This window comes from Sarcophilus harrisii, chromosome 1, assembly GCF_902635505.1.
Source record: "Sarcophilus harrisii chromosome 1, mSarHar1.11, whole genome shotgun sequence".
Taxonomy (NCBI): Eukaryota; Metazoa; Chordata; class Mammalia; order Dasyuromorphia; family Dasyuridae; genus Sarcophilus; species Sarcophilus harrisii.
Genome location: NC_045426.1, coordinates 677,399,211 through 677,425,212, shown reverse-complemented (window position 1 = coordinate 677,425,212; position 26,002 = coordinate 677,399,211). Strand labels below are relative to the sequence as shown.

The window sequence follows — 26,002 nt, the reverse complement described above, 5'->3', positions numbered from 1 at the left end:
CCCAGATAGTTCATGAAAATTCATCGGCCTTTGACAGTATTTTAGTGTTGTTATTGCTTCCATAATTGTGAATCTGCATGCGTGTGTGTGTGTGTGTGTGTGTGTACGTGTGCATGTATGTGTGCACATGCTCTTGGTCTGGCTTTCTCAGCTCTATCTCACTTCTCCCATTTCCACACATTTTCTCAATAGAATTTTCAATAAGCATTTATTAAATGCCCTCTAGTTGAAAGACACTGTGTGAAACTGGACAAACCATTTATCCTCCCAATGCCCAAGGCAACTCTTTAAAATTATAAATTGTCCAGCTGGCACAGATTTGTGTTCTAAAGGAAGTAGTCTAATTGGGTATTCTCTATATCAATGAAATTTCCTTCCATGAATTAAATGTTGCTAGTGCTTGGGAATAAAGAGAGAAAAAGAAGATAGTCCCTGTCCTGAAGGAAGGTATATTCTATATTTATATAAAGAAAGGAATTCACAGTATATTCACTGTAATTTCAAGTTATAATGAGGACAGTCCTAGCAATCCATCACTAATTCTTTTCTCCCTTCCTCCCCTCTCTCCCTCTCTCCTTTCTTTCATTCCTTCCTTCCTTTCTTCCTTCCTTCCTCCCTTCCTTCCTTCCTTCCTTTTTTCCTCCCTTCCTCCTTCCCTTTTTCCCTTCCTTTTTTCTACTTATTTTTCTTCCTTCCTTCCTTGCGTCTTCTTTGCCTTTCTTCATCCCAATTTTGGTTTCATTAGTATGGGGAACTCATGGGGAGGGAGCTTCTTTATCAATGTAGATTGTTACCTATTCTACAAATTGACAGTCTTAGAATGTTGTCTAGAAACTTCATTAATTAAATCCTTAATCTAGCTAGAGTGATGTAGTCAGTATATGTCACAGGTGGAACTTGAACTCCGATCTTCTTTATGCTGGGGTTGGCTCTTTATTCACGCCTGCTCTGTTGCTCTGGCTCTCATTTCTTACAGAGCAATGATATTCCATCACATTTATATACCACTTTTCCCACTCACTTCCCAATGAAAGAGCATCCACTTTGTTTCCATTTTTCCCTTTTGTTTACCACAGCAAGTGATACTAGGAACATTTTGTCATCAATAGGGCTTTTATCCCCCTCGTGGTTGGATCATATCACTGTATGATTACTTAATCTTTCTAAAGTAATCTAGCTTCTAGATATCATTCTTTATTTAATCACAAATTATTTAGGAAATGCCAACCAAGTTATGTTTCTTCTTTGCTTTAATCTTTAGCTCTAAAGGAGGCGTCTGGTCAAATCAAGGCTGTGTCCTTACAGAAGGGAACCTCAACTACTCCATCTGCCACTGTAATCACCTCACCAACTTCGCTATCCTGATGCAAGTGGTCCCTCTGGAGGTAAGATCCCTAAGGGTGAGCAGGCTTAATGGGCCTGGCGTCTCTCTTGGCCCAGGGAAGGTCCTTTGCTTAGAGATGAGTGATGGAGAAGCTTGTAACAAAACAGGAGGCTTGATCATCTGGGGCTCTGATCTTCATGGGGACATGGAATGGGAAGGACTGCTGGTCAGAGGTCATGCTTTTAGCCACCATCAGACTTAATGATGATGATTCTGGCTGGTAACATCATTTTTCAGAAATGAAGACTAATGATTTAATGTCACATAATGGGGCAACCTTGAAGTTTGTTCTGAGCCATACTTTAACTCCATGAGTAGGGGATAGATGGCTAATGATAATAAGAATAAAGACGGTAATAATGACAACTAACATTTATATATTTACAAAGCATTTTTTTTGTAACTATTATCTCATTGTATCCTTATAACTTCTGGAAGATAGGAATTATTAGTATTGCCATTGATACACCAGAATCCTTTGGCACTTAGGAGCTATGTTCAGTTCAAAATAAAAAGATCCCCATCCTCAAGGACTTATGTTCTATCAGGGATATGGTCTGTGGTGGTGATGGATGGGGTTATGTGATTTATACAAACAGAAATCAACAAAAAGTCATTTGAGGGGGCAACTAGATGGTGCAGTGGGTAGAGCACCAGCCCTGAAGTCAGGAGGACATGAGTTCAAATTCGGATTCAGATACTTAATACTTCCTAGCTGTGTGACCCTGGGCAAGTCACAGCAAAAAAAGAAAAAGAAAAAGAAAAAAGTCATTTGAGGGGGAATCAGAGAAGACTTCCTATAGGAGGAGGCATCTAATTGAGCCTTAAAATGAATGCATAGCAAATAAAGTGTAAGGCAAGTATAAAAATAAATGGCATAGAAAGATAACATGTGCAGAAATCTATTTTTTGTCATTGAAAATAACTTGTGCAATGATGTAGAAATTTGAGATGAAATAGTATATTCATAAAAACAACTTTTAGATCAGTTTGGCTGGAATGTAGAGTGATAGTAACAATAATAATTAAAATTCACGTAGCTCTTTTCAGTTTGCAAATAAATATGTATATCTATGTACACCTGTATGTATCTATATACTTATATATACATGTATGCATATATTTATTTTATATAAACCTATATATGTGTGTATATGTATTTATATGTAGTTTGATCTTTAAAACAACCTTGTGATATAAAGGTTATTACCCCAATTTTACAGATAAAGAGATTAAAGCAAACTGAAGTTAAGTGACTTGTACAGGATCATACAGTTAATAAATGTCTGAGGGAGAATTCAAACTTGGGTCTTCTGGATTCCAAGTTCAGTGCTCTCTCTGTGTATATACTAGGCTAAGTTAGTGTTGAGTTGTTTTTAGTTATGTCTAACTCTTGATGACCTCATTTGGGGGTTTTCTTGGCAAAGTTACCGTAGTGGTTTGTCATTTCCTTTTTCCAGATCATTTTATAGATGAGAAAACTGAGGCACACAGGGTTAAGTGACTTGCCTAGGGTCACACAGCTAGTATCTGACATTCAGATTTGAACACAGGAAAATGAGTCTTCCTGACTTCAGGCCTGCTACTCTATCCACTGCCTTGTGCTAAATTAAAATGAAATAACCTAAGAAGCTGGGAGAGAAGCAGGCTTAGAGAACTTTAAATGGCATATTTGCTCATAGAGAGCCACTAGAAATTTCTGAAGAGGGGAGTGGCATAGTCAGAGCTTTGGGTAAGGAAAATGACTTTTGCTTCTCTGTGAAGGTTGGAGTGGGGAGAGACTGATAGCCAGGAATCCCCTTTGGAGGTTGTTACAATAGTGGAGATGATGAGTGGATTTTGGTGGTTGTGTGAGAAGAGAGAAAGGGACAGATGCCCAAGATTTTGGGGGGAGAATCAACAAGACTTGGCAACTGGTCACATATGGGGGACACTGAGAGGGAAGGGAGAGGGAAGCTTCTTGAATAGATGAGTGAAACTTTGATTGTGAACCTGAATAAATATTAAGGAACTTGCCTGTGGGCTTTTCCTGACTCAAAATCTAACATTCTACCCACTATGCCAGCTCAGATGGCATAAGATCTGAATTCAAATACAACCTTCGATATATGCTCTATATGTGATTCTGGGCAAATCACTTCACTGCTATCTGCCTCCATTTCCCCTCTGTAAAATGGCAACGATAATACTCCTACCTTCCAGGATTATTGCATAGATCAAATTAGTTAATTATTAGAATAAGAATTTATCTCTTTGGGATTTTCCCCAACAATGAAATCACAGATCTGGATGATGGTGATGATAATACAGGAATACTCTTTGTTTTACAGATGAAGAAACTGAAACTTGGAAGGGTTAAATGGCATTATGTGTCATTTATAATCATGAACTATTGCTTTTAGAAATTTATTCTTCTTCTTTTCAAGAATAGCGGTGCCAAATATCCTCCTTTAATATATAAAATAAATTTTAACATGAAGTATTCATTTTTTGAAGTAATTGTAAAATAAATTTGAATTCAGCCAACACATAATGCCAACAGTGAGTAATTGTTGCCTTGAATGAATGCATAGCAAATAAAGTGTAAGGCAAGTATAAAAATAAATGGCATAGAAAGACAACATGTGCAGAAATTATATAAAGGCAGTGACTGTGAGAGGCAGTTAGGGGGTATGACAGAGAGGGCTGGATTGAGAGTCAGGAAGACCAGAGTTCAAATCCTGCCTCAGATACTTCATAAATGTGCAATCCTAGGCAAGTCACTTTGTCTTTCTCAATCTCAGTTTCTTCATCTGTAAAGTAGGGACAATAATAAGATCACTTACATCCCAGGGCTGTTATAAAGATCAATTAAGATAACATGTAAGATAACATAAAGCTTTGCAAACTTTAAGCATTATATAAATGATAGCTTTTCTTATTTCATGAATAAATAACAATATCTGTTAAATCCCATAAATACCCATCCCATAAATACCATCTTACCAAATGTATCAATGGGTTAATACATTAATTTTCATATTCAAGCAGCTTTTCCTGGTCCCTCTCAATGCTACAACCTTCCCTCAGAGTATCAGTTTATCCTGTGAATATCATGTATACAGATATTTTTTGTGTGTGTTATCTGTGAGCTCCTTCAGGGCAGAGCAAAAACTGTTTTTGCCTTTCTTTGAATCCCTAGCATTTAGGAGATATTTTTATTTGTGTGGCAAATAGTGTTATTGTCTTTGTTCAATTATATTCAACTCTTCATGACCCTCTGGATCACAGAATATCAGTATTGTTCATAGCATTTTCTTAGCAAAGACACTGGAGTGATTTGCCATGTTCCTCTCCAGCTCATTTTACAGATGAGGAAACTGAGGCAAACAGGATAAAGTGACTTTTCAGGGATCACACAGTTAATGATTATATGAGACTGGTTTTGAACTCAAGTGTTCTTGAGTTCTATCCAAGCTCTATCCATTGCCACCTAGATGGCTCCTGACAAATAATAGACACAATAAAATGACTTGATGTGTCAGAAAATCAGCACTTGGGAATATCCATGGTGGGGAATGGGAAGATAATATTGGAAAAGTCTTAGAAGCAGTCCTCACATATAGCAAAGGAGGTAATTTGGGGAGCTGTTGGAGGAGATGGACAGAAGCAAGGGGCTTTGGGAGGACAGCTGCAGAGCAGCTGAATGGGGAGATGTCAGGGTACAAGGACAACATTTACTGAGGTTGATTTTTTTTTAACCAGGAGTGGACCTGAGCTATAATTAGCTTTACATCCATCTGGCACATAGCGAGTGCTTAATAAATGATTGTTGACTGACCGGCTAGCTGCTGTAGAGCAAGGAAACCATAAGGAGATAATGTTTTATAGTTATTAATCCATACTTAGGTAGGGAACCATATTGGCTTATCTCTACTCTCCTTTTCAATTCTGAATCAAAGATAGGGTCAGAATCCTTTGGTGGATTTAGCCCTTGGGTGAAGGATAATATCAATACTTAAAAGAAATTTATTCCAAAATGGCAAACCACTCCAGTATCTTTGGCAAGAAAACCCCAAATAAGGACACAAAGAGTCAGACATAACTAAAAATGGACTGAACAACATTCAACTCTAAAGGTCAAATACTGAAGCTGAAACTTACTTTGGTCACATAATGAGAAATTGGGACTTAATGGGAAAAAATGCTGATATTGGGACAGATCAAAGACCCTCTTTTATTTGTAAATGGGCACAACTCAATGGAAAATTCTAGCCTGAGATTTAGAAAGGACCCTGGGATGTAAGGATCTCACTTAGGATCATAGATCTCAGTCTGAAAGGGACTTCATAGATGATCTCTTCCAACGCTTCCATTTTACAGATGAGCTTTGGGCCTGGAGTCAAGAAGATCTCAATTCAAATCCACCTACAGATATTTACTAATCATATGATCCTGACCAAGTCATTTAACCACTAGCTGCCTCAGTTTCTCTAATTGTAAAATAGTCTGTGTTGGTGGTAGGGAGTATAGATTGGGAGAGGAGCTGTCTAAGGCTTTGTGTAGGTAAATGGCCCATATTGATCCACACACTATCTGAATTCTTCACATTTGAAGGCTGGACTCTCTTGGTTTTGAAAGCACAGCCATGTCCGTCTCTGGGCAGACCGAGGCTCTGACCACTATGTTATCGGGTGGTGTGGTCTTTTTGTTAAGGTGTGGTTCTCAACAGTCCCTGGATGAAGTCAATGAAGCTGAGACCTACTCTTGGATGAGCCAAGTGCTGGACTGCTGGAGGATATTGAGCAATCCTGGCAGGCCATTTGTAAACTCACATTTTCTGCCAGAGTCCTTCCAGCATTTACCCTCCCGGGGAGGGCTCTGTGACAGCTGATGCTGAGTGCTGGAAGGCTGGTAGATGTATTGCTTAGGGCTCTGCTTATTTACTATGATCTGATCATTTATACTTGGGACCTAGGCAAAGGACTTGGTTTATGTATCATGGACCCAGAGCTACCCCTCCTGGCTCCTGGCTCCTCCAAGGAACTTTTCCAGGGTACCTGAGCCTAGAGGCAATAATTTCTTGGAAGAGGACAGCTCCCTGGGTGGTTAGTGTGAAGACCTGAGGGAAGAAGTGAGCTCAGAGGCCTTCTTCCAAGGACATTTAGCAGAGCCAAGATTTGACTTGGGCTACAGTTTTGCCTTCATTATATTTTCCTTTATTCCCATTATTAACATGTTGGAACTGAATAGTCAGTGAGAATCTCAGGCAAATGTGCACCAATTATGAAAGGGACCTAAATACAATCTAGACCAATATGTCACCATGGAACAGGAAGGAGATTTCTGATTCCTGCAAACTTACTTTTCTGAAGTTGTATTGAGTATTTGTAGTGTGTCGGGTGCTCTTTCTGGTCTAGCAGAATATCCAATAAGTCCTTGGATTCAAATCCTTCCTGACCCTACCTGTTTGGTTTTGGGCAAGTTACTTTTAGCTCTTGGGAACTTAGTTTCCCCATCTATATAATGAAGGGATACCCTGGTTAACTGCTAAAGTTCCTTTGGTCACTGAGTCTGATCTTTGATCCTTCTTGGCCAATGAGCAGAAAGAATGATTCAAGAGAGGTATAAGAAAGATATGGGAATATATCATACATTCCTTATTGAAGATTAGTTCTCCAGGTCAGGAGTGGGGCATTTGAAGTCCAACAATACACATTTACAAAAGGGCTGCTAGACATGAGGGTCTGGCTTAGAGCTGAAGCTTTGGGGTTTCTGCCTTCGAAGGCCTAGAAATCCACATACAGGTATGAAATAAGGATCTTGGAAAATCAGAAGGGGAGAGGTCACTGAGGAAGGAGAGTATTCATGTCCAGGCATGGGGGGGGGGTGGCCTGCATGAGGAGGTCAGAGAAGCAAAGATGAGATCTGAGGGCAGAAAGAAGTCCAACTTGAATGGAAGATAAAGTGTAGGAAGAAGAGTCATGTGAATCCAGGATGAAATGTTTGTAGCAGATCGTGGAAAATCGGAACATTTGTAGTTTATAGTTGAGGCAATAGGAATCAATGGAGTAGGGGACCAGCACGGTCAGAGTTTAGATGGCCTTAGGAAAACTCTTTTTGGAGGAGAGAGAGAAGAAGCAGGAAGACCAGCTAGAAAAATTATTAAGGCCTGAGTTGTCAAGAGTGAAGGGCTGGAAATCTGTTTGTCTCGGACAAGTACCAGGGACTTTTCTTAAGGAAAGCAAGTGGAAGGGATGGGCCATGGAGATATTCCAGACCTCTTGAGACCAGGGCTGCTTTTGAGAAGGCTGCTGCAAGATGGTTGGGGATATGGTAAAGAAGCATGGGCTTGAGTTCAACTAGCCAGTTATCAATAGCTTTCTATCTTTGCTTCTTGCTAAATGTGTTGTATTTCGTTACCTGTTAACCTACTATTTTTATTTTTTTCTTGAGATGTAGGGGCTAAGACTGATTTGCCAAAGGAGTGTAGTTTTATCTGTGCCCCTCTAAATTTGGTCAGTCTGGCCTAGTTAAGGCACTATAGATGTGGGGACATAATCGATTATCTGCTAATTCTATTAATTATCAATAACCTTGAAGGAAACCCTTGTCCATTTTTCTGTTTGTTTATGGAAGAATAGAACTTATATAACTTTTTTTTTTCTGAGACAATTGGGATTAAGTGACTTACCCAGGATCACACAGCCAGGAAGTGTTAAGTGTCTGAGTCCAGATTTGAACTCAGATCCTCCTGACTTATCCACTGTGCCATCTAGCTGCCCCTGTATATTCTTTAGAAAACTGAGACCCAGGGAAGCAGAATTGACTTCTCCCTTTGTTCATCCCCCTGTCCACATGTGGCGCACAGATTTTTCCCATGGCTGTTGTTTTTTAGGGTGTGTTCTTTTATTTTTCATCAATAAAATTTATTTTTGGAACTTTTATATTTTTGTCCTAGAGATCAGTTTTGGAATACCAATTTACCGTTAAGACATTGTTTGTTTTTCTTGTCATCTGAAGAATTTGGTCTTGCCATATTTTCACTTTTATGAGTAGGATAGTTATGTCACAATCCTGGCTTGGGAATGGCTGCTAGAGTTCAGATGAGAAATGCCGTAAAGAAAAGTTCTTTGCTAATCCATGACTTGATTCTCTCTATATTACATTTTCTTTCATTGGGGACAGTGGATATGGAAAGGTGATCCATTTAGGAATCAAGTATACTGACTGGATTTGATCCAATCCAATGAACATTCATTAAGTGCCTACTGCATGCAAAATCACTGTGTCAAGTGCTAAGGCAATAAAGAGGAAAAGGCAATAAATAGTCCCTGTCCTTAAGGTTTTATTTTACCTTTCTTCAGTAAGGTGCGCTAGGTAACTAGGCTTCTTTAGCAGCCTTAAACTAGGCTACTTTTTAACTTTCTCTCTGCAAACAATTTGCTGACTCAGCCAAGCAATAATTAAACTTCTACATTATGTTTGAAACTCTGCAGGGAATACAAAAATAAATACAAAGTAAGTTATATTATAAGGTAATAAGTTTCAAAGATAACTTTATTATATTTATTTATTTATTATAGTCTAATTAATGACTGGTCCTGCAATTTTGCTGATTTAGGGAGCTCCCATGTGAGAAAAATCCCTCTACCAATGTAAATGGGCACTTTCTTTGCAAATTGTATTTTTAGAGAGAGTTGCCTTGGGTACCTGAAGTTTGAATGAATTATTGTTGTGTTATTTAGACATTTCACTTATATCTGACTCTTCATGACCTCACCCAAGTGTGATCCTGGGCAAGTCACTTACTCCTGCTTGCCTCAATTTCCTCATCTATATAACGAGCTGGTAAAGGAAATGGCAAACCACTCCATTATCTTTGCCAAGGAAACCCCAAATTGGATCATGATAACTGAACAACCACTACAAAAACAACCTCTTCCAGAATCAAGACTCTTTCCTCCATACCATTTTGCATCCACATAAGCTTTTTGAAGAATTGATTCTCATGGCTCTAATTCAAATTTTCCTAACTAAATTTTCCTAAGTTTCCTAAACTAAATTTTCCATTTTTTCCACTAATACTTAGGGTGAGGTGTATTGAAGCTATGTCTCAAGACACTAAAATTTAGAGGGCAAATAAAAATTAACTTGCACAGTCCTTTAATAGCACAGTAAATTACAATAGTAATTAATTTCCTTTTTGCTCAACTAAATTTTGCTCCTGGCATTGTTTTCATATAATAAATAACAAAATTGATTTGATGGTCATTTCTTGCTGTTAGCTTTAGTCCAGATGTGGAATGACAGGTTAGAGTCCAACAGAACAATTACCTCCTTTGTCCTAGGCACTCTGCCTTTCTTAATGCCAACAAAGAATGGATTACATTTCTTGGTTCCCATATCATCTTATTGACTTACACTGATCTTGGGGTTCACTAAAATTCTCAGATCAAATGAATTACTTTCTAGACAAATGAGATAATATATATGTTAAGTGCTTTGCAAACCTTAATACACTATTTAAATTCTAGCTATTGTTGTCTTTATTATTAGTCATTTATCTACCATCTTGTACTTGAACTAGTAAAGTTAAATTTTTGAACTCCAGTGGTTTATTATGGTTCATTTTTGTGTGTAGCTTGCTTCTTTCTTCTGGAAAGGAACTTATATAGAAGAAACATATCAGAAGAAAGAATAAAGGGCGTTTTACAACTAGTCTGGTTATTTGTCCCATCTTTCACACATGAATCCATTATCTCAAATAAATGCAGATCTTGAATTTCAAAAACAGTAGACCTAATAATACTTATAGATGTGGTTACAGATCTCAACCATATGTGATATCTCTTTTCACATCTTTTCCCCTAATTTGAGGCTGAGTTCCTGTAGAATAGAGAGTGTCTAGTTTTTAAATTTCTATTTCTACACAGTTGATACCTACTGAATCTTTCTATTGCATTCTACTGGGGTCCATAGATGAAACCTGAAGTTGCAGAGACCAGCCAATAGCTCCACTCACAGATATCAAAATTCCCTCTCTATCTACAATGACTCCCTAATTCTCCCCACACTCACTTGCTCTCCTTCTATCAATTTCAGTGAAACCAAAGATGGTTTGAAATGCACATTTGAATCGCATTTGAGATTCGCAAACACCTTTAAGTTAGGGGTTGGGGTGGATTATTATCTTCCATTTTATAGATGACAAAACTGAGGCTCAGAGTAAAGAAATGATTTGTTGAATAAAGTTACTTGTGGCTTAGAAATCAGGTCACTTCTGTTAGTTTTCTTTTCTTTTTTCTTTCTTTTCCTTCCTTCCTTCCTTCCTTCCTTCCTTCCTTCCTTCCTTCCTTCCTTCCTTCCTTCCTTCTTCCTTCCTTTTCTCTTCCTTCCTTCCTTCCTTCCTTCCTTCCTTCCTTCCATCCATCCTTTTTTCTTCCTTCCTTCCTTCCTTCCTTTTTTCTTTCTTTCTTTCTTTTTCTCTTTTTCTTTCTTTCTCTATCTCTCTTTTTTCTTTCTTTCTTTCTTTCTTTCTCTCTCTCTTTCTCTCTTTCTCTCTTTCTTTCTCTTTTTCTTCCTCCCTCCCTTTCTCTCTCTCTCTCTCTTTCTTTCTTTCTTTTTTGTTGCAACTTTAATACTCAGGCAGAAAACTGGGTGGTACAGAATGACTGGGACTTATATTGGCAATGGCATATCTGATTCTCATTCTCATATATCTCATTCTCAAATCTCTCATTCTCAAATATAAATTAATTGCCTAACAGAGCCACTTAATAAATGTTGATTCAATTGAATTGTTTATATCTCTTCTCCCAAATCTCCAAAGCATTTTCCTGTAATATTGACTTTCTTCTACCTGTCTGTCCCACGGCTTCCAAGGTACAGTACTGTCTACCTCCAACCTCCTTGACAGCCTAATCATGAATTCTCTACACAAGCTGGAATAGCCACAACCTCTTATTAGTCAATCAACTAAAGGCCATTTGTTAAGGGGTATGTATTGTGTTAAGTGTATGTGTGTGTAAGTAATAGGGAATATAGAGGAAGGCAACTGGGAACTGCAAGGAGGTCAGGATTGCTGGATGTATGTGGAGTGTAAGTTATAAAAAGAAAGGAAAGGAAGAGGAGACAATGTTATAGAAGGCTTTAGAACACAAATGAATTTTTATATTTGACCTTTTAGGTGAAGGGAAGCTCCTGGAGTTGGTTGACTAAGGGCATGGTCAGACTTGTTCCTGACACTTTGACAGCTGAGTGTTGGATAGATTGGCACGATGTGAAATCTATCAGCAGGCTGTTGTCACAGCCTGTATAGGAGGCAATGAGAACCTGAACTCAAGTGGGACACTCTCAGAGGAGAGAAGATCATTTTCCCCTTCAGCACATTATCCACAGTGCTCAGACAGACATCCCATAGTTCTGCACGTTGAAATCCTATCTTTCCTTCAAGTTCCAACTTGGGTACTTCTTTCTCCATGAAGCCCCTCCCTGCCATTATATTTCACATACGTAAATATGGATTTATAATAATAGAACTTTTTTTTAATCATTTGTACACTTCTATTATATTTAAACCTTTTTGAAGGTAAAATCTGTTTTGCTTCATCTCTATAATGTTCACCCAAAATAATGCATTGGGTACACTTTTTTTTCCTAAATTATTCATTCATTTATTCATTTATGCTAGGGATGGGAGTGACAGGATAGGGATCCAGATTTCAGCAGCAAGGAGAACTCAGCGTAAAAATTTCTGTTGTCGAAGATCATATCTTCATCCGGAGCTCCGAGAATTGCCTGAGGGCACCGAGAGGCAGAGAGGGGCTCTGTTGCACTACATTTGTGATTTGTTTAAAGAATACTTTTGGCAGAGGAGAAAAACAACCAGGTTACAAATTAAAAATCAGGGGAGCTGAGTTCACATATCTTCTTGGATGCTTCTGTGCCCCGGGAAGGACCTTGAACTCATCTAGATCTCGTCTTCTCACTTTCTTCATCTATTAAAATGAGTGTGTTCCAGAGGTAGAGAAGGACAAACTGGCCCATAAAGTAACGCTTCCAGGTCTAAACCTATAATCTAATCATTTGTCCTGGATTTCAAACATCTCTAATTCAATTTAATTATGGGGAGGTCAGCCAGGTGAATGTGTGTGTGTGTGTGTGTGTGGGGGGGGGATGAGGGAGCCAGATAAAGAGGAAGGGGATTCGGACAGTCTGAGAGCGGGGCCCCCTGGCTGGGCTCCGCAGCCGCAGCCCCAGGTGCGGATGCACTAAGATCTGGCCGTCTGCGCCCGGAGACCAGGCTGAGGCTCCCCAGAGTTTCCGGCGAGGCCATTCAGAGACGTGCGGGCTCATCAGGGAGCAGAGACCGAGTCCCGTTCGGGGAGATGAGGCCCCGGGGTCGGTTCCCATCCTCTTCCTGCAGCTAGCGGCTTAGAGCGCTAACGAGCGCGTGCCTTTGAGGACCAGCGGACGCCGCTTCGGGCCGACACTTAGCAGGCGGCGGCGGGAAGCGGCTCCGCTTCGGCTTTGTCTGCAGCCGCTCCGGCCGCTGGCGGGAGAAGCCGCCCGCGGCGGATGCTCCTCGGGCCGCCCGAGCGCGGCCGCTTCCCCTTCTCCTTTGTGTGAAGGCGACGGCGCGTCCCGCGGGCGGAGCGAGGCCGCCTCTGTGGCCAGGGGCCGTTTGCAGGCGGTGGGATAGAGACTGCAGAAACAGCGCGTCTCGGGAAGTCCTGCAGAAGGGCTCCGCGGGACTGGGCGGCCCCTCACTCGCCGAGGCCGTGGGGGCCGCCAAGACTTGTTCCGGCTCGTGAGCCTGGCGAGAGGGGGGGGCTTGCTCAGCGGGGTGGTTGGGGCCCTGGGAGGGTCGCTGCCCGGAGGCCATTGTGAACGGGAGCCCTAGATTTCCCTCCCGCGGCCTCCTTTGCTGCTCTAGGGAGACAAATGATGGCTGGAGGGGTAAGGGGGTCTGAACGAGGGGCCCGGGGGGAGTGTCAGCTGCTGAGTCCTTCTGAAGAGATGGGGACCCTCAAGTGGATCCTCAGGGACCCCCGCAGGGAAGGGGGTTCTTTGGGCTGCTTTTCTTCTTTCATCTTTCCTTCCTTCCTTCCTTCCTTCCTTCCTTCCTTCCTTCCTTCCTTCCTTCCTTCCTTCCTTCCTTCCTTCCTCCCTCCCTCCCTCCCTCCTTTTTTCCTTATTTCTTTTTCTTCCTCCTTTCTTTCACTTATTCATTCTTTTCTTCCTTCCTTTCTCCCTTTCTTTATCTTCTTTTCTTCCTTCCTTCCTTCCTTCCTTCCTTCCTTCCTTCCTTCCTTCCTTCTTTCTTTCTTTCTTTCTTTACTTCCTTCCTTCTTCCCTTCCTCCCTCCCTCCTTTTTTCCTTATTTCTTTTTCTTCTTTCTTTCTTTCACTTATTCATTCTTTTCTCTCTTTCTTTCTTTCTTTCTTTCTTTCTTTCTTTCTTTCTTTCTTTCTTTCTTTCTTTCTTTCTTTCTTTCTTTCTTTCTTTCTTTCTTTCTCCCTTCCCTCCATTTTGCCTTCCCTCCCTCTTTCCCACCTCTTTCCTTCCTTCCTCCCTCCATCCAGGTCTAAACCTACAATCTAATCATTTGTCCTGGATTTCAAACATCTCTAATTCAATTTAATTATGGGGAGGTCTTTCCTTTTGTCCTTACTTTCCTCTCTTCCACCTCCTTCTTCTTCTCCCCCTTCTTCCTCCTCTTCCCCTTCTTCTTCTTCTTCTTCTCCTCCTCCTCTTCTTCCTTCTTCCTCTCTTCCTTCCTCTTCTCTTCCCTTCCTTCTTCCTCCTTTTCTTCCTACTTTCCTTCCTCTCTTTCTCCTTTCTCCTTCTTTTTTCTTCTCCCTTTTCTTTTCTCCTTCTTCTTCAAATCTTAAAAATTAATGCAAAAATGTTTATAAAAAGAGTTGAGAGATTTAGATGGTCAGACAGGTGGGCAAATCCTTTTCATGGAGAAGAGATGGGATAGTACTGCTCAGAACAACATAACTTTGAAATCAAAACAGTCCTGAGAGACTACTGAGTCTAACTCTTATTTTATGCTGAGGAAACCGAAGCCCAAAGTAGAGTGACTCTTCCATCTCATCACACAGCTAGTACAAATCAGGGGTGGGATTAGAATTCATGTCTTCTTGACTCTCAGACCTATACCATGATTTCTCTTATTCAAAGTTCTCTAGGGCCTAGCAAAAAAAGGATCCACATTTTGCCAATGAAATTAGTGACAATCAGGGGAATGTGAGCAGTGAAATGTCCAATCACAATGGTGTTGCTTTTATTTAAAAATGCGTCTTAAATTAAAATTATTTTATGATTCTCTATTGGATTATAGATATAGAACAAGAAGGCCCCTTAGACTTCATCTACTCCAATTCCTACTTTTATAGATGAGGAAACTGAGGCACTGAGCATAAATGACTTGTCAAAGACCCACTGGGTATATGACAGAGCTATGATTCAAATCCAGATTCTTTGACTATAAATTCAGTTTTCTTTCCTATGTTCTACGTTGTGTAGACTTGTGTGGATTATATTGTGTCTAGAGCATGTGAGCTCCAGGAAACAAAGGGCCAGCTTGTCTTTGAATATTGTCATTTACACAAGGCTAGAATGGACCTATGTATATATTAAATACTTTACAAATATTTAATTGAATTCAATCAATTCTGGCTAAGGAGATACTTAAATTTAGGTGCTAAAAGTTGAAAAAAAAAAGAAGCCATTGGGATGTTTTGTATCTTATTGAAGAAATTTGGAGGACTCTTGTCCTTTATGGAAACGTTAGTGATACTGCATTGTCAAATCAGAGGTAATCACCAAATATGCACAATTAAAGGAACCTATGTCATTCCATCAGGCAATATTTGTTTGTGGTTACTGGGGCCTTTTCTTCTCTATTTCAGTTTCTGTATTCACTCCTATTTCTTTTATAACTCATCACCAGTGAAGCTGTGTTAGAGGACACAAATGACAATTTCATGTATTTTAAAGAATGTCATATAGAGGAGGGACAAGACTCAAAGGATTGACTTCTTTTTTTTTTTGCATAATAGAACAAAATAAAGAGAACTCGGTGGCAGGTGCAACAAAACACATTTAGTCTCCATTTATAAACTTCCTAATCGGTAGAACTTTCCCAAAAGGGAAAAGGCTGATTTCAGAGATCATGGTCTCCTTCTCCCTGGAGATCTTTAAACCAAGGTCAGATTATGACTTGTCAGGTATGTTATAGAAAAGATTCTAGGTTGGATTAAGAAGCCTTTGGGTCCCTTCCAAATTCTCTGTTGCTATAATTTTATGAAGCAAGAAGAGCATTAGAAACAGGATAGATATAGACTTACCTCCTGGGTCTCATACTTACAAGTATGAGTTTATGTGTTAAATATAGTATGTAGCATGCCAGTAGTTGCCCTTAGTGTAGGAGGACTTGGTTCAATTTAAGCCTCCGGCATGTATTGAATCAATAAATCTGGGGCAAATCACTCTATTTCTCTGTTGCCCCAAAAACTTACTAAGACAAAGAGAAGGTACTGACCTTCACTGGTTAAGGGAATTTCCTAATCCAGGTGGTCCTTATATCAGTGGTTCTCAAACTTTTTGGTCTCAATATTCCATTACGTTTTAAAAAACTGAGGATCCCAAGGAGCTTTTTGTCCATGTTATGTCTATTGATATTTACCATATTAGAAATTAAACTTGATACATTTATAATTCCATAAAATTAATTACACATAAAATTGTATATAATTATAGTACATGTAATATGTACATATATTGTTTATATAAGTATATAAATTTGTATTTATTACTTCACTTTAAATATCACTGATAAAGGCAGGGAAGAAAGGAATATAAATTTATATAATGCCTGCTATGTGCCAGGCACTGTACTTGGCACTTAAAACATCATCTTATTTGATTCTCACATTAATCCTGAGAGGTAGATATTGTTATTATTCTCATTTTACAGATGAGGCAACTAAGGCAAATAGAATTTAAGTGGCTTTACCAAGCATGCATGTGGAGTAAGTGTCTGAGGTTAAACTCATATGTTCTTGATTCTAGGGCCATAGCTTTCACAATAATCCTGGGAAGTAGGTGTTATTATCGTTCCCATTTTACAGTTGAGGAAACTGAGGCAAACAGAGGTTAAATGGCTTGCCCAGGGTCACACAGCTCTTGTATTTGAGACTGAATTGGAACTCATCTTTTTGATTCTAGGGTTAGTGTTCTATTTACTGTGCCATCAGCAGCCTCTGTAATGTACTTCTTTTAAACATATTTCATGTTGACATAAATAACATTTTAATGAAACATAACAATATTTTCCAAAACAAAACAAAAAATTAGTTAGAAGAGTGGCATTTTAACATAGATTTATAAGACATTTTTGCAAATCTCTTTAATGTTTGGCTGAATAGAAGAAAGCTGAATCCTCATATTTCTTTTGTATTCAATCTGTTGCTATGGGTTATTTGTTGTTAGGTGGCACAGTGCACAGTGACTTCTGGTCCTGGAGTCAGGAAGACTCATTTTCTTGAGTTCAAATCTGTCTCAGACACTGACTAGCTGTGTGATCCTGAGCAAATGACTTAACCCTGTTTGCCTCAGTTTCCCCATCTGTAAAATGAGCTGGAGAAAGAAATGGCAAATCGTTCCAGTACCATTTGTTGCAAGAAGACTCTAAATGAGTTCACAGAAAGTTAGACGTGATTGAAAATGATTGAATAACAAATATGAGCTATGTAGTTGGAAAAAGCAGTAGTTTTGTAGACAAGTTAACATCTTAGTGTTATTATGAAAATAGTCTTGACCTTGTGGATTCTCTGCAAGAGTCTTGGGGACACTCAGGGGTCTGAGGATAACATATTGAGAACTCCTGCTCTATACCAATGAAATCACAATTTTGTGCCAAAAAATAATACTTTTACCATCAATGTCTCCCAGAATTATTAGAAACAACTCTGGCAAATTGTAAAGTGCTTTTGAAATGTGAATTTTTATTCTAAATCAGTTGGACTATTTTAATTCTGTCTTGTGTATTCAAGGTTCATTTATTAGTCTTTTTATCCACACCTGTCCTCAGCTTGACCTAAATGGCACTATTAAAAATGACCTCCCTCCCCCTGCCAAAACCCAGCTCTGGAACTTTTTCCTCTCCCATTCCCCATTTATCTGAATAGCTCACGCTAGAGAACTTCCTTTCTTCTCAGAAATCAATGAGCACTCAGTGAAATGTAGGTGAAGTAAAAAAGCTTCCATTTGAACCTGCCTTGTAGAACAGGCTCAGATTGATGGAAGGGATATCTGACTGTCAAAGAATTTAGAACTGGACAGGTCTTTAGAAAGATCGATTGGCACCCAACTCTGATTTTACAAGTGAAGAAACTAAAACCAGAGAAAGGGATGAGGCTGAGGTTACGCAGGTAGCAGGTGGGTCAGTTGGGGCTGGATCCCAGGTCTCTTGAGGCTAGTGTTCTCTTCTATGGCAGCTGGCCGCTTCTGCTAAAGGATCCACAGAATAATAGTATCATGTCAGAAAGAAAGAGGAAGTAATCTGAGAACCTAGAATGTCAGGCTGGGAGGGCCCTTAGAACCCAGGATGTCAGAACTGGGAGGGCCCTTAGAACCTAGGATGTCAGAGCTGGGAGGGCCCTTGGAACACAGAATGTCAGAGATGGAAATTTCCTCTCCCTATACTTATCTAAATGAAGCTATAAGACTCTTTGTTGGGGATGTAGCGGTGGGGATTCCTATTCAGGTATGAATTGATTTAGATGTCCCGGAGTCCTCTGGTTCTGTAACCATAAGCCCCATAGACTGTGGGAGCCAGAAGCACCACATAATGATGGACTTCAGAGCTGGCAGTGCTCAGACAATGAATCACGGGCTGTCGGAGCTGAATAGCACTACAGGGCAATAGAATGCTAGAGCTGGGCAGAGCTTTCTGGTCACAGACAGTCCAAGCTGGAAGGGTCAATAGAACCATAGAATTTATAGAGTCACCAAATGTCATCCTTGGAAGGAAGCTCAGAGAATGTCTAATCCAATACCTACCAGAATTAGGTATTCTGCCATACAACTGGCCAATGGCCTCTTTGTAAAAATAGCCAGAGGTAGAACAGACTTTGGTAATTGTTTAGTCTAGCCCTCCTCGTTTTCCACATAAGGTGTTTGAGAAGAAGAGAGGGGAAGACATTTGCCTAAGATCATCCCAGTGAGCCAGTACCAAAGCTATACCTAAAATGCAAGTATCCTATGTCTTAGACTGGTACTCTGTGCTATGTCCTCAAGTAAGAAAGTTAATAGCTTGGAACTATTTTCTTTTCTTTTACATGAAATATAAAATCCATTTTATATCTTTAGAATGGAGTTTAAATGGACTAAATGGATAAATCCATTCTATGACTTTAGAATGGAATCTAAATGCATTAAGCTTGTGGTATTGGAAGGAAAGAAGGGAGGGAAGAAATGAGGGAAGGAGGAAGAAAAGTGGGAAGAAAAAAGGAAGAAAAAAGAAAGGAGAGAAGGAAGGAAAGAAGAAAAAAGAAAAGAAAGGAAAGAAGGGAAAGAGGAAGGGGGGGAAAGGACAGAAAAAAACAGAGGAGGGAAGGAAGGAAAGAAACAAGTATTTATTTATAAAGCACTTACTATGTGCCAGGCACTGTACTAAGTTTTTCTTCTGGGAAAAACATTGGATTTGGACCTAGATTCAGTCATTTTATTTGAGACTTTGTACCATATGATTTTGGGTAAATACCTTAATCTTTTGGGCCCTCAGGACCTCACCTGTAAAGTGAGGGGGTTGGACTAGATGAACTTTGACATCAGTAGTCCTGTGCTCCCAAATGCACTTGATTGTCAATAACATTCTTGATTAGAATAATGATTATGGCTCTTTGGTGTGGAACTGCCCCATGACAGAGTCAAGCACAGGGGCTAAGTGGGCTTCTAATTTTTCACTTATATATCTTGTTTATACATAGTTGTTTGCATGTTATCTCACCCATCAAACTGATCCCGAGAGCAGGGACTGGTTTTTTCCTTTCTTTGTATTCCCAGTATTTGGCCCAGCCCCTGACACACAGTAGGCACTTAATCAATGCTTGTTGACTTGACTCAGCCTTGTTGGGAAAGAGGAGGAGGCAGGCTTGATTATGGAATAAACACTGTCATTTTCCAGAACAGATGATAGAGTTGATGAGGGTTTTTGAAAAATCTTGTAAGACTCATGTTTTGACACATCTAACAACGACTCTAGGGAAGAAAGACCTTGTTAGAACGTGATATTCTGGGGACAAGCCCCAGACAAGATCTGATCATCAATTACTTTGAGATGGGTGAAATAAGGGACCCATGTGTATGCTTCAGTTGGCTATGGGAGGCTAGCAATCATACCAGTTTTATTTCAGGAAAGTCATAATGTAGTTGGAAAATCTGACGGCCATGTGGCCTTCAGATGGGAGTTGGCACAAACCTGGACATTGAGTGATTTATTGGCAGCAAGAGGCAAAACTGAAATTAGTTGTGTTTTTATCACTCGCCTGCTTTCTCCCTGTTGGACTTGGACTATCATGCTGTCTTCTCACTGAAATACAGAACATTTGGGCCTCAGGCTCCACCCTCGCAATGGTCACGGGAGGGAAATTTTACCTGAAAGTTTTTACAAATGGAAATTTACCTGAAAAAGATGCCTTTAACAAATATGAAAAATTATTCAGCTGGGGAACAATCTGTTGCCTTGGTTCAGAGAGAATAAAGATATAAGCGATGTAATTAGGACAAATGAACAAGAGAATCACAGCAACTCCATCCATCAGTCAATTAATCATTGAGCAAGTATTTAACCCCTTTTATGCTCTGGATATATTGGGGATACAGAGAAGAATAGGGATCGGAATTTTATTGAGAATGTCCCATTAAGATAAATTGGTACCTTCTCTGCAATCAGAATGTGTTGGAACCAGCTTTTACTGTTCACAAGAGCCAATTGTTAAATTTTCAGTAGAACATTTATATGTCAGAAATCAGCAAATGTTATAAATCAGGGTTTTGGTGACTGTCTAGACTTAAGAAAGTGATGGAGAAAATATTATTAGTATTAGACTTTTAGTCTTTTAGTTTTTTCTGAGTTTTTTTTTGTGGGGGAGGAAAAAAGCCGGTTGTTAAACATTTACCAGCATGTCCCAATCTGTGACTTACAGTCTTAGAGAGTTGCATGCAGCACTGAGAGTTTAAGCGACTTGCCTAGGGTCACACAGTCAGGATGCATCAGAGACAGGATTGGAAACTTGATCTTCATAACTCTAAAACCAGCTCTCTAACCATCTGGTTAGGTGCTAGGAATATAAAATTAAAAAAAAAATGAAGCAATTCTTGCCCTCAAGAATCGCCTTTTTTTTGGATGCAGACAATATCCATCTCTCTATCCATCTGGTCAAATAAAAAATGAAATAGTCCTTGCCCTTGAAGGGATCACATCATATTGGGGGCAGATACCCATATAAGTATATATGAAATACATACAAAGTACAAGGCAATTTTGTCAGGGAGACACTATCGATTGGGGAGATGGTGAAACCCCTCACATAGAAGATGTTATTTGAGTTTAACACTGAGGGAAAAAAGGAATTAACCTGGGGTGAGAAGTGCAGCAGAAAGGACCCTGCATTTGGATTTAAGATTTGGGGTTGAATTCCTACTCTGCTATTTACTTCCATGTGATCTTTTTGTTCTTCAATTGTCTCATTTCTAAAATGACAGTGTTGGATCAAAAAACCTCTGAGGTGCTTTCTACTCTATATCTAAAATCTCTGACGTAATGTTCTAGAGATCCTTTAAAAAATATTAACACCATGAAGAAAAAGAACCATGTCACATATATTCTCTCTCTCTCTCTCTCTCTCTCTCTCTCTCTCTCTCTCTCCCCTCTTACTTAGCACAGTGCTGTATATATCATAATTATTTAATGATTGCATATGGAATAAATAAATGAGTAATCTAGCTGTGAACATCAGGAAAACCACAGTGCTTGGCCAACCAGTTCAAAGGATAACCATTCAGTATAGTAGGATCTTTTAAAAAGTAGAACAATCCCATTAGAAGAGCTAAGTTTTTTATTCTTTCTTTTTATCTCTAGGATGTAGCATATAGTAAATGCTTGATAATTAGTTGTTGATTAATTGTGTTGTATTTGGGGTTAATACCCTATCTCTCACTTTTGCAGATGAGTCAGGTTACCAGAGCATGTCGACTATATGTCTTTAAGGCTTCAAGGTCTAAGTTCTTTCTAATGCAATAGGTCATGAGCCCCCATCAGTGTGTTCTCACCAAAAAGATCGGTTATCATCAATTATTCTGCAATACTTACTTAGTTTTTAGGGATAGAGTAAGAACAGCTGGTACAAAACAATTCCTAAAAGTATGTCTATGATATACTTTCCCATGAAATCTAAGGAAAAGGAGGTTCAGGTTTAGAGAGCACATGTAGCACAGGGATACTCATATCTCCTGGAAATCCCTTTGTTAACATCCTTAAAATGTTCCTCTAAGGTATGGAGCAGCTTTTATTCAGGCTCCTTAGAGAGCCTTAAATCTACCCTTGCTCATGGACCAGAGACAAAGCTCGATATTTATATAGAAAAGTAAAGTCTTCTTTGAGCTAAGAGGGATGGGGAAGAATAAGGGGGACCGAGGCTCAAGGTACCTTTCTCTCCTCCCCTGAGTGATTCTTTCTTATTCAGCATTGCTATCTCCTAGTTTGCTACAAACTCATATTTTCTTGGATTTTGAGCCACTTTTTCATTTTAAACAACACTCCAGGATATGACCAGATTTCTTTAGCCAATCTAAGCATCCTTTCTCTGCAGTATTTTTCACTTCATCCAATAGCTTTTAAGAACTTTTCATACTTAAGTCTGACTCTTGGATTAATTGGCATGTTTTCACCTGGTGAAGGTCTCAAGCTGTAGCCTCTTATCACTTATTTTAAAAGGGTTTGGGTAATTGATCTAGTGACTCAATGATGCTAAATCTTACAAATGACCCATTGATTGACAGATGAAGAGGCAAAGAAGCATCTTTCCAAACAACTGCCAACCCCTTCAAATAGGGTCCCAAGGACAGGTGATTTAACTAAATAAAATAGCTGACAATTTGCCTTCAGATAAACAGAAGATAAGCACAGATTATCCTCAAAACATGAATTCTCTGACATGGAATTGATTTCCCTCAACCTTTATCCAAAACTTGAATCTTTTCTATATTACCCTTGACAAGTGTTCATCCAATTTCTATCTAATGACCTCCAAGAATAGTAAGGGGACATCCTTACCTCCCAGTGTATCCCATTTCACTTTGGACTGCACCTGTCAGGAATGTTTTTCCTTACATCAAGCTGAAATTGAGGGGCAACTAAGTGATGTCATATATGGAATAGGGCTTTTTAAGCTTTTTTCCACTTTTTGCCCTAGAAATTTTTATATGACTCCGGGTATATAGATATATAAATGAGATATATAAAACAAAAATTTGCTGAGAATAAATCATAATTTTTAAATCCCACATTCAGCTATGAGACCCATAGAGGGTCATGAACTAAAGCTTAAGAAGCTTTAGAATAGTGGGTCTGAAGATCCTTAGTTCAAATCTGACCTCAGACTCTAACCAGCTACATGACCATAGACAAGTCATTTAACTTCTGTGTGCCTCAGTTTCCTCACATGTAAAATGGGAATAACACCTATCTCTCAGAATTGTTGTTGTGAAGATCAAGTGTGATAATTATGCCCGACATATAGTAAATACTATATAAATGTTATCTGTTGTTCGTTATTATTTTCTGCCACCATTTGCAACTCCCACTCTTCTGGGACCAAGAAGAACAGGTTTCACATAACAGTACCCTCTTCCAATACTAGAAGACAGCTCTTATTTTCATTTCCCTTCTTTCTCTGCACTTAGTGAGTTTCTTCTAGGCAAAATATCCCCAGGTCTTTCCTCTTATCCTAATGGCTGGATCTCAAAGTCTTCCCCCATTCTGGCAGTCCTTCCATGGATGTGATCCAATTTATCAATTTCCTTTCTAAAACATGGTACAAGGAACAGATCATTATCTTCCAGATGTAGTCTGACCAGGGCTGAGTGCATGAAGCTCATCCTGTCCCTTGCCATGGATACTGTGTTTCTTCTAAAATGGTCTAAATTAACATTGGCTTTTATTTTTATTTTTGCCCTCGTGCTGTTGATTCATGGTAAACTAGCAGTCCATAAAAAACACCTGAAACTTTCTAGCGTTGCCATCTAGCCACCCTTCCTTCCAACCTACGCTGCTGAAATTATTTTTTTCTGAATTCATATTTTAGACTACTTTTTTTTCTACCAGACTTCCTTTTATAACAATAGCAGTTGTCGTACTAGATTTTACTCATCATGCTGTATATGGTTTCATTTTATAGATGGAAATCTGAGGCAGAAGTTAAATGGTTTGTCCAGGGTCACACAGGTAGTAAGTGTCTGAGGCAGGTTTTGGACATGTCTTTTTGATTCGGGTCATAGAGAGGGTTAATTGATGGAGGTGGGAAAAGTTGGCTTGAAGGACTGGAATTATTCTGTTGGTCTCTAGAGAGCATAAGCCATAGAATCATAGATTTAAGCCAAAAAGATGTCAGAAACATGTCATTTAATTGCCTCATTATTTTCACGTGGAAAGTGAATTGTAGATCTAGATTTCAAATCCAAGATAACAGACCTAGAACTGGAAGGGATATCAAGGCCATTGATTTCAAACCCTTCATTCACATTTACAAATGTGAAAAGGCTAAAGGAAGCTGAATGACTCACATACATAGTAAGTAGCAGTCATTCAATCATCTAGAAAGCATTTATTAAGCATGTGCTAAATGCTGGGACACAAAGAAAGGCAGAAATGGAGTCACTTCTCTCAAGGAATATGTACTCTAATGGGGCAGGAATGGCACAAAATGTAAAAAATTACCTACGTACAAGATATATAGGCTGTAAATTGGAGGTAGAACTGAAATTGGAACTCGTTCTGACTTGAAATTCAGGATCAGGGCTCTTTTTACTAATTTTTTTTCTTTCAACAGTTTATTAAATAATTACTGTGGCAAGGAAGAGGGGCAAGGAGACAGATTTTAAGTCTACATAAGGCAAAATGAGCAATTAGAACTGTCACAAAGGGATACTCTGGAAAGTAGTAGGCTCTCCTTATCTAGAGTCCTCAAGCAAAATCTGGATGATCGCTTAACAAATATGGTATAGAAGGGATTCTTACTCAAATTTGTTTGGATCAGATAATTTGAATCTTTGACTTTCAGACTTTGTGATTTTATAACATTTATTTATTTTTTTTTGTCACAGCAAATCTTGAAGTGTTTATTTAGGTGGAGTGGGGTTAAGATCTTCACAAGTGCAGAGAATACCAGATTGATGAAATCATAGGTTTTTTAAAGTACTGGAAAAAGTATTTTAAATAAATACTGCTTCATGTTATTGGATCAGCCCCTATTTTCCAAGTTACTTCCTTCATTGGGAGTATACGGGGTATAGCTGTTTTCAGGCTTAAAAAATGCTTATTGGTTTATTTACATGGATTGATTGGAGGACCTTTCAAGGAGTCTAGCTAGAATGGGGAATGGTGTCAAGTTCTTATTTTATGAAGAACATTCAAAATAACTGGAGAAGAGTAAGCTTGAGGAAGCCACGACAATTATCTTAAGATATCTCAGTAAAGGCCCCTGAACTGGGCTCAGAGGAAGTTGGTGGGTGGTAGAGGCTACATCTATAGATAGCAGAGAAAGTCATGGAATTATGGACATAGAGTTGGGAAGGACTTAAGAGGCCGTGGAATCCAAACTCCTGATTTCACAGGTGAGGAAATTGAGACCTAGGGGAAGCAAAGTACCTGCTCAGAGCTAGAATTTGAATACAGGTCATATGATTGAGCTATCTAGTATCATCAAAATCAAGCATTTATTAAACAACTCTCTATGCTTCAGGCTCTGTGCCATGAATGGGAATACAGAGCAAGGCAAGCAGAGGCCATTTTATGCAATCCTTCTCATTTTACAGATAAGGAAATTGAGTTACAGAGAGCTTGTGACTTGCTTAAGGTTACATGGCCCATAAGCATCATAAATGAGACCAAGTTCTTTAATAATAAATTCATTGTCTCCTTAAGTACATTACAGGGATGGAGAAGAGTTCACAGCAAAGGACAGAAGGGAATGAGCATTTATATAGTACTAACTTAACATCAGGCACTATACTAAGTAGATGACAAATAGATCATTTAATTCTCAGGACATTTTTTATTTTTTTAATTAAATTAAAAAAAAATTTTTTTAGAATAACCTTTCAAAGAAGGTTTGTTATTATCCCCATTTTACAATTGAGGAAACTGAAGTAAACAGAAGTAAAATGTTTTGCTCAGGGTCACACAGCTAGTAAGTGTCTGAAGCTCATTTTGAACTCATGTCTTCCTGACTCCAACCTCACTGCTCTGTGTACTATGCTCCCTAGCTGCCTTATAAATCATAAGATTATAGACTTAGAAATGGAGGGGACTCTTAACATCATCTATTCCAAACCCCTCCTTTT

The 26,002-nt window shown here is 39.1% G+C and overlaps 1 protein-coding gene across 3 annotated transcripts in view; it reads left to right on the top strand.

The window, feature by feature from the left end:
• The window catches only part of ADGRD1 (adhesion G protein-coupled receptor D1), a 437,033-nt gene that overhangs the window by 248,248 nt on the left and 162,783 nt on the right, over positions 1 to 26,002 (top strand). For all 3 annotated transcript variants that reach the window (XM_023496952.2, XM_031948389.1, XM_031948391.1), the window contains one exon: positions 1,262 to 1,385. In XM_023496952.2, coding sequence (XP_023352720.1) covers positions 1,262 to 1,385 — 124 coding nt within the window. The remainder of the gene's footprint in view (positions 1 to 1,261; positions 1,386 to 26,002) is intronic.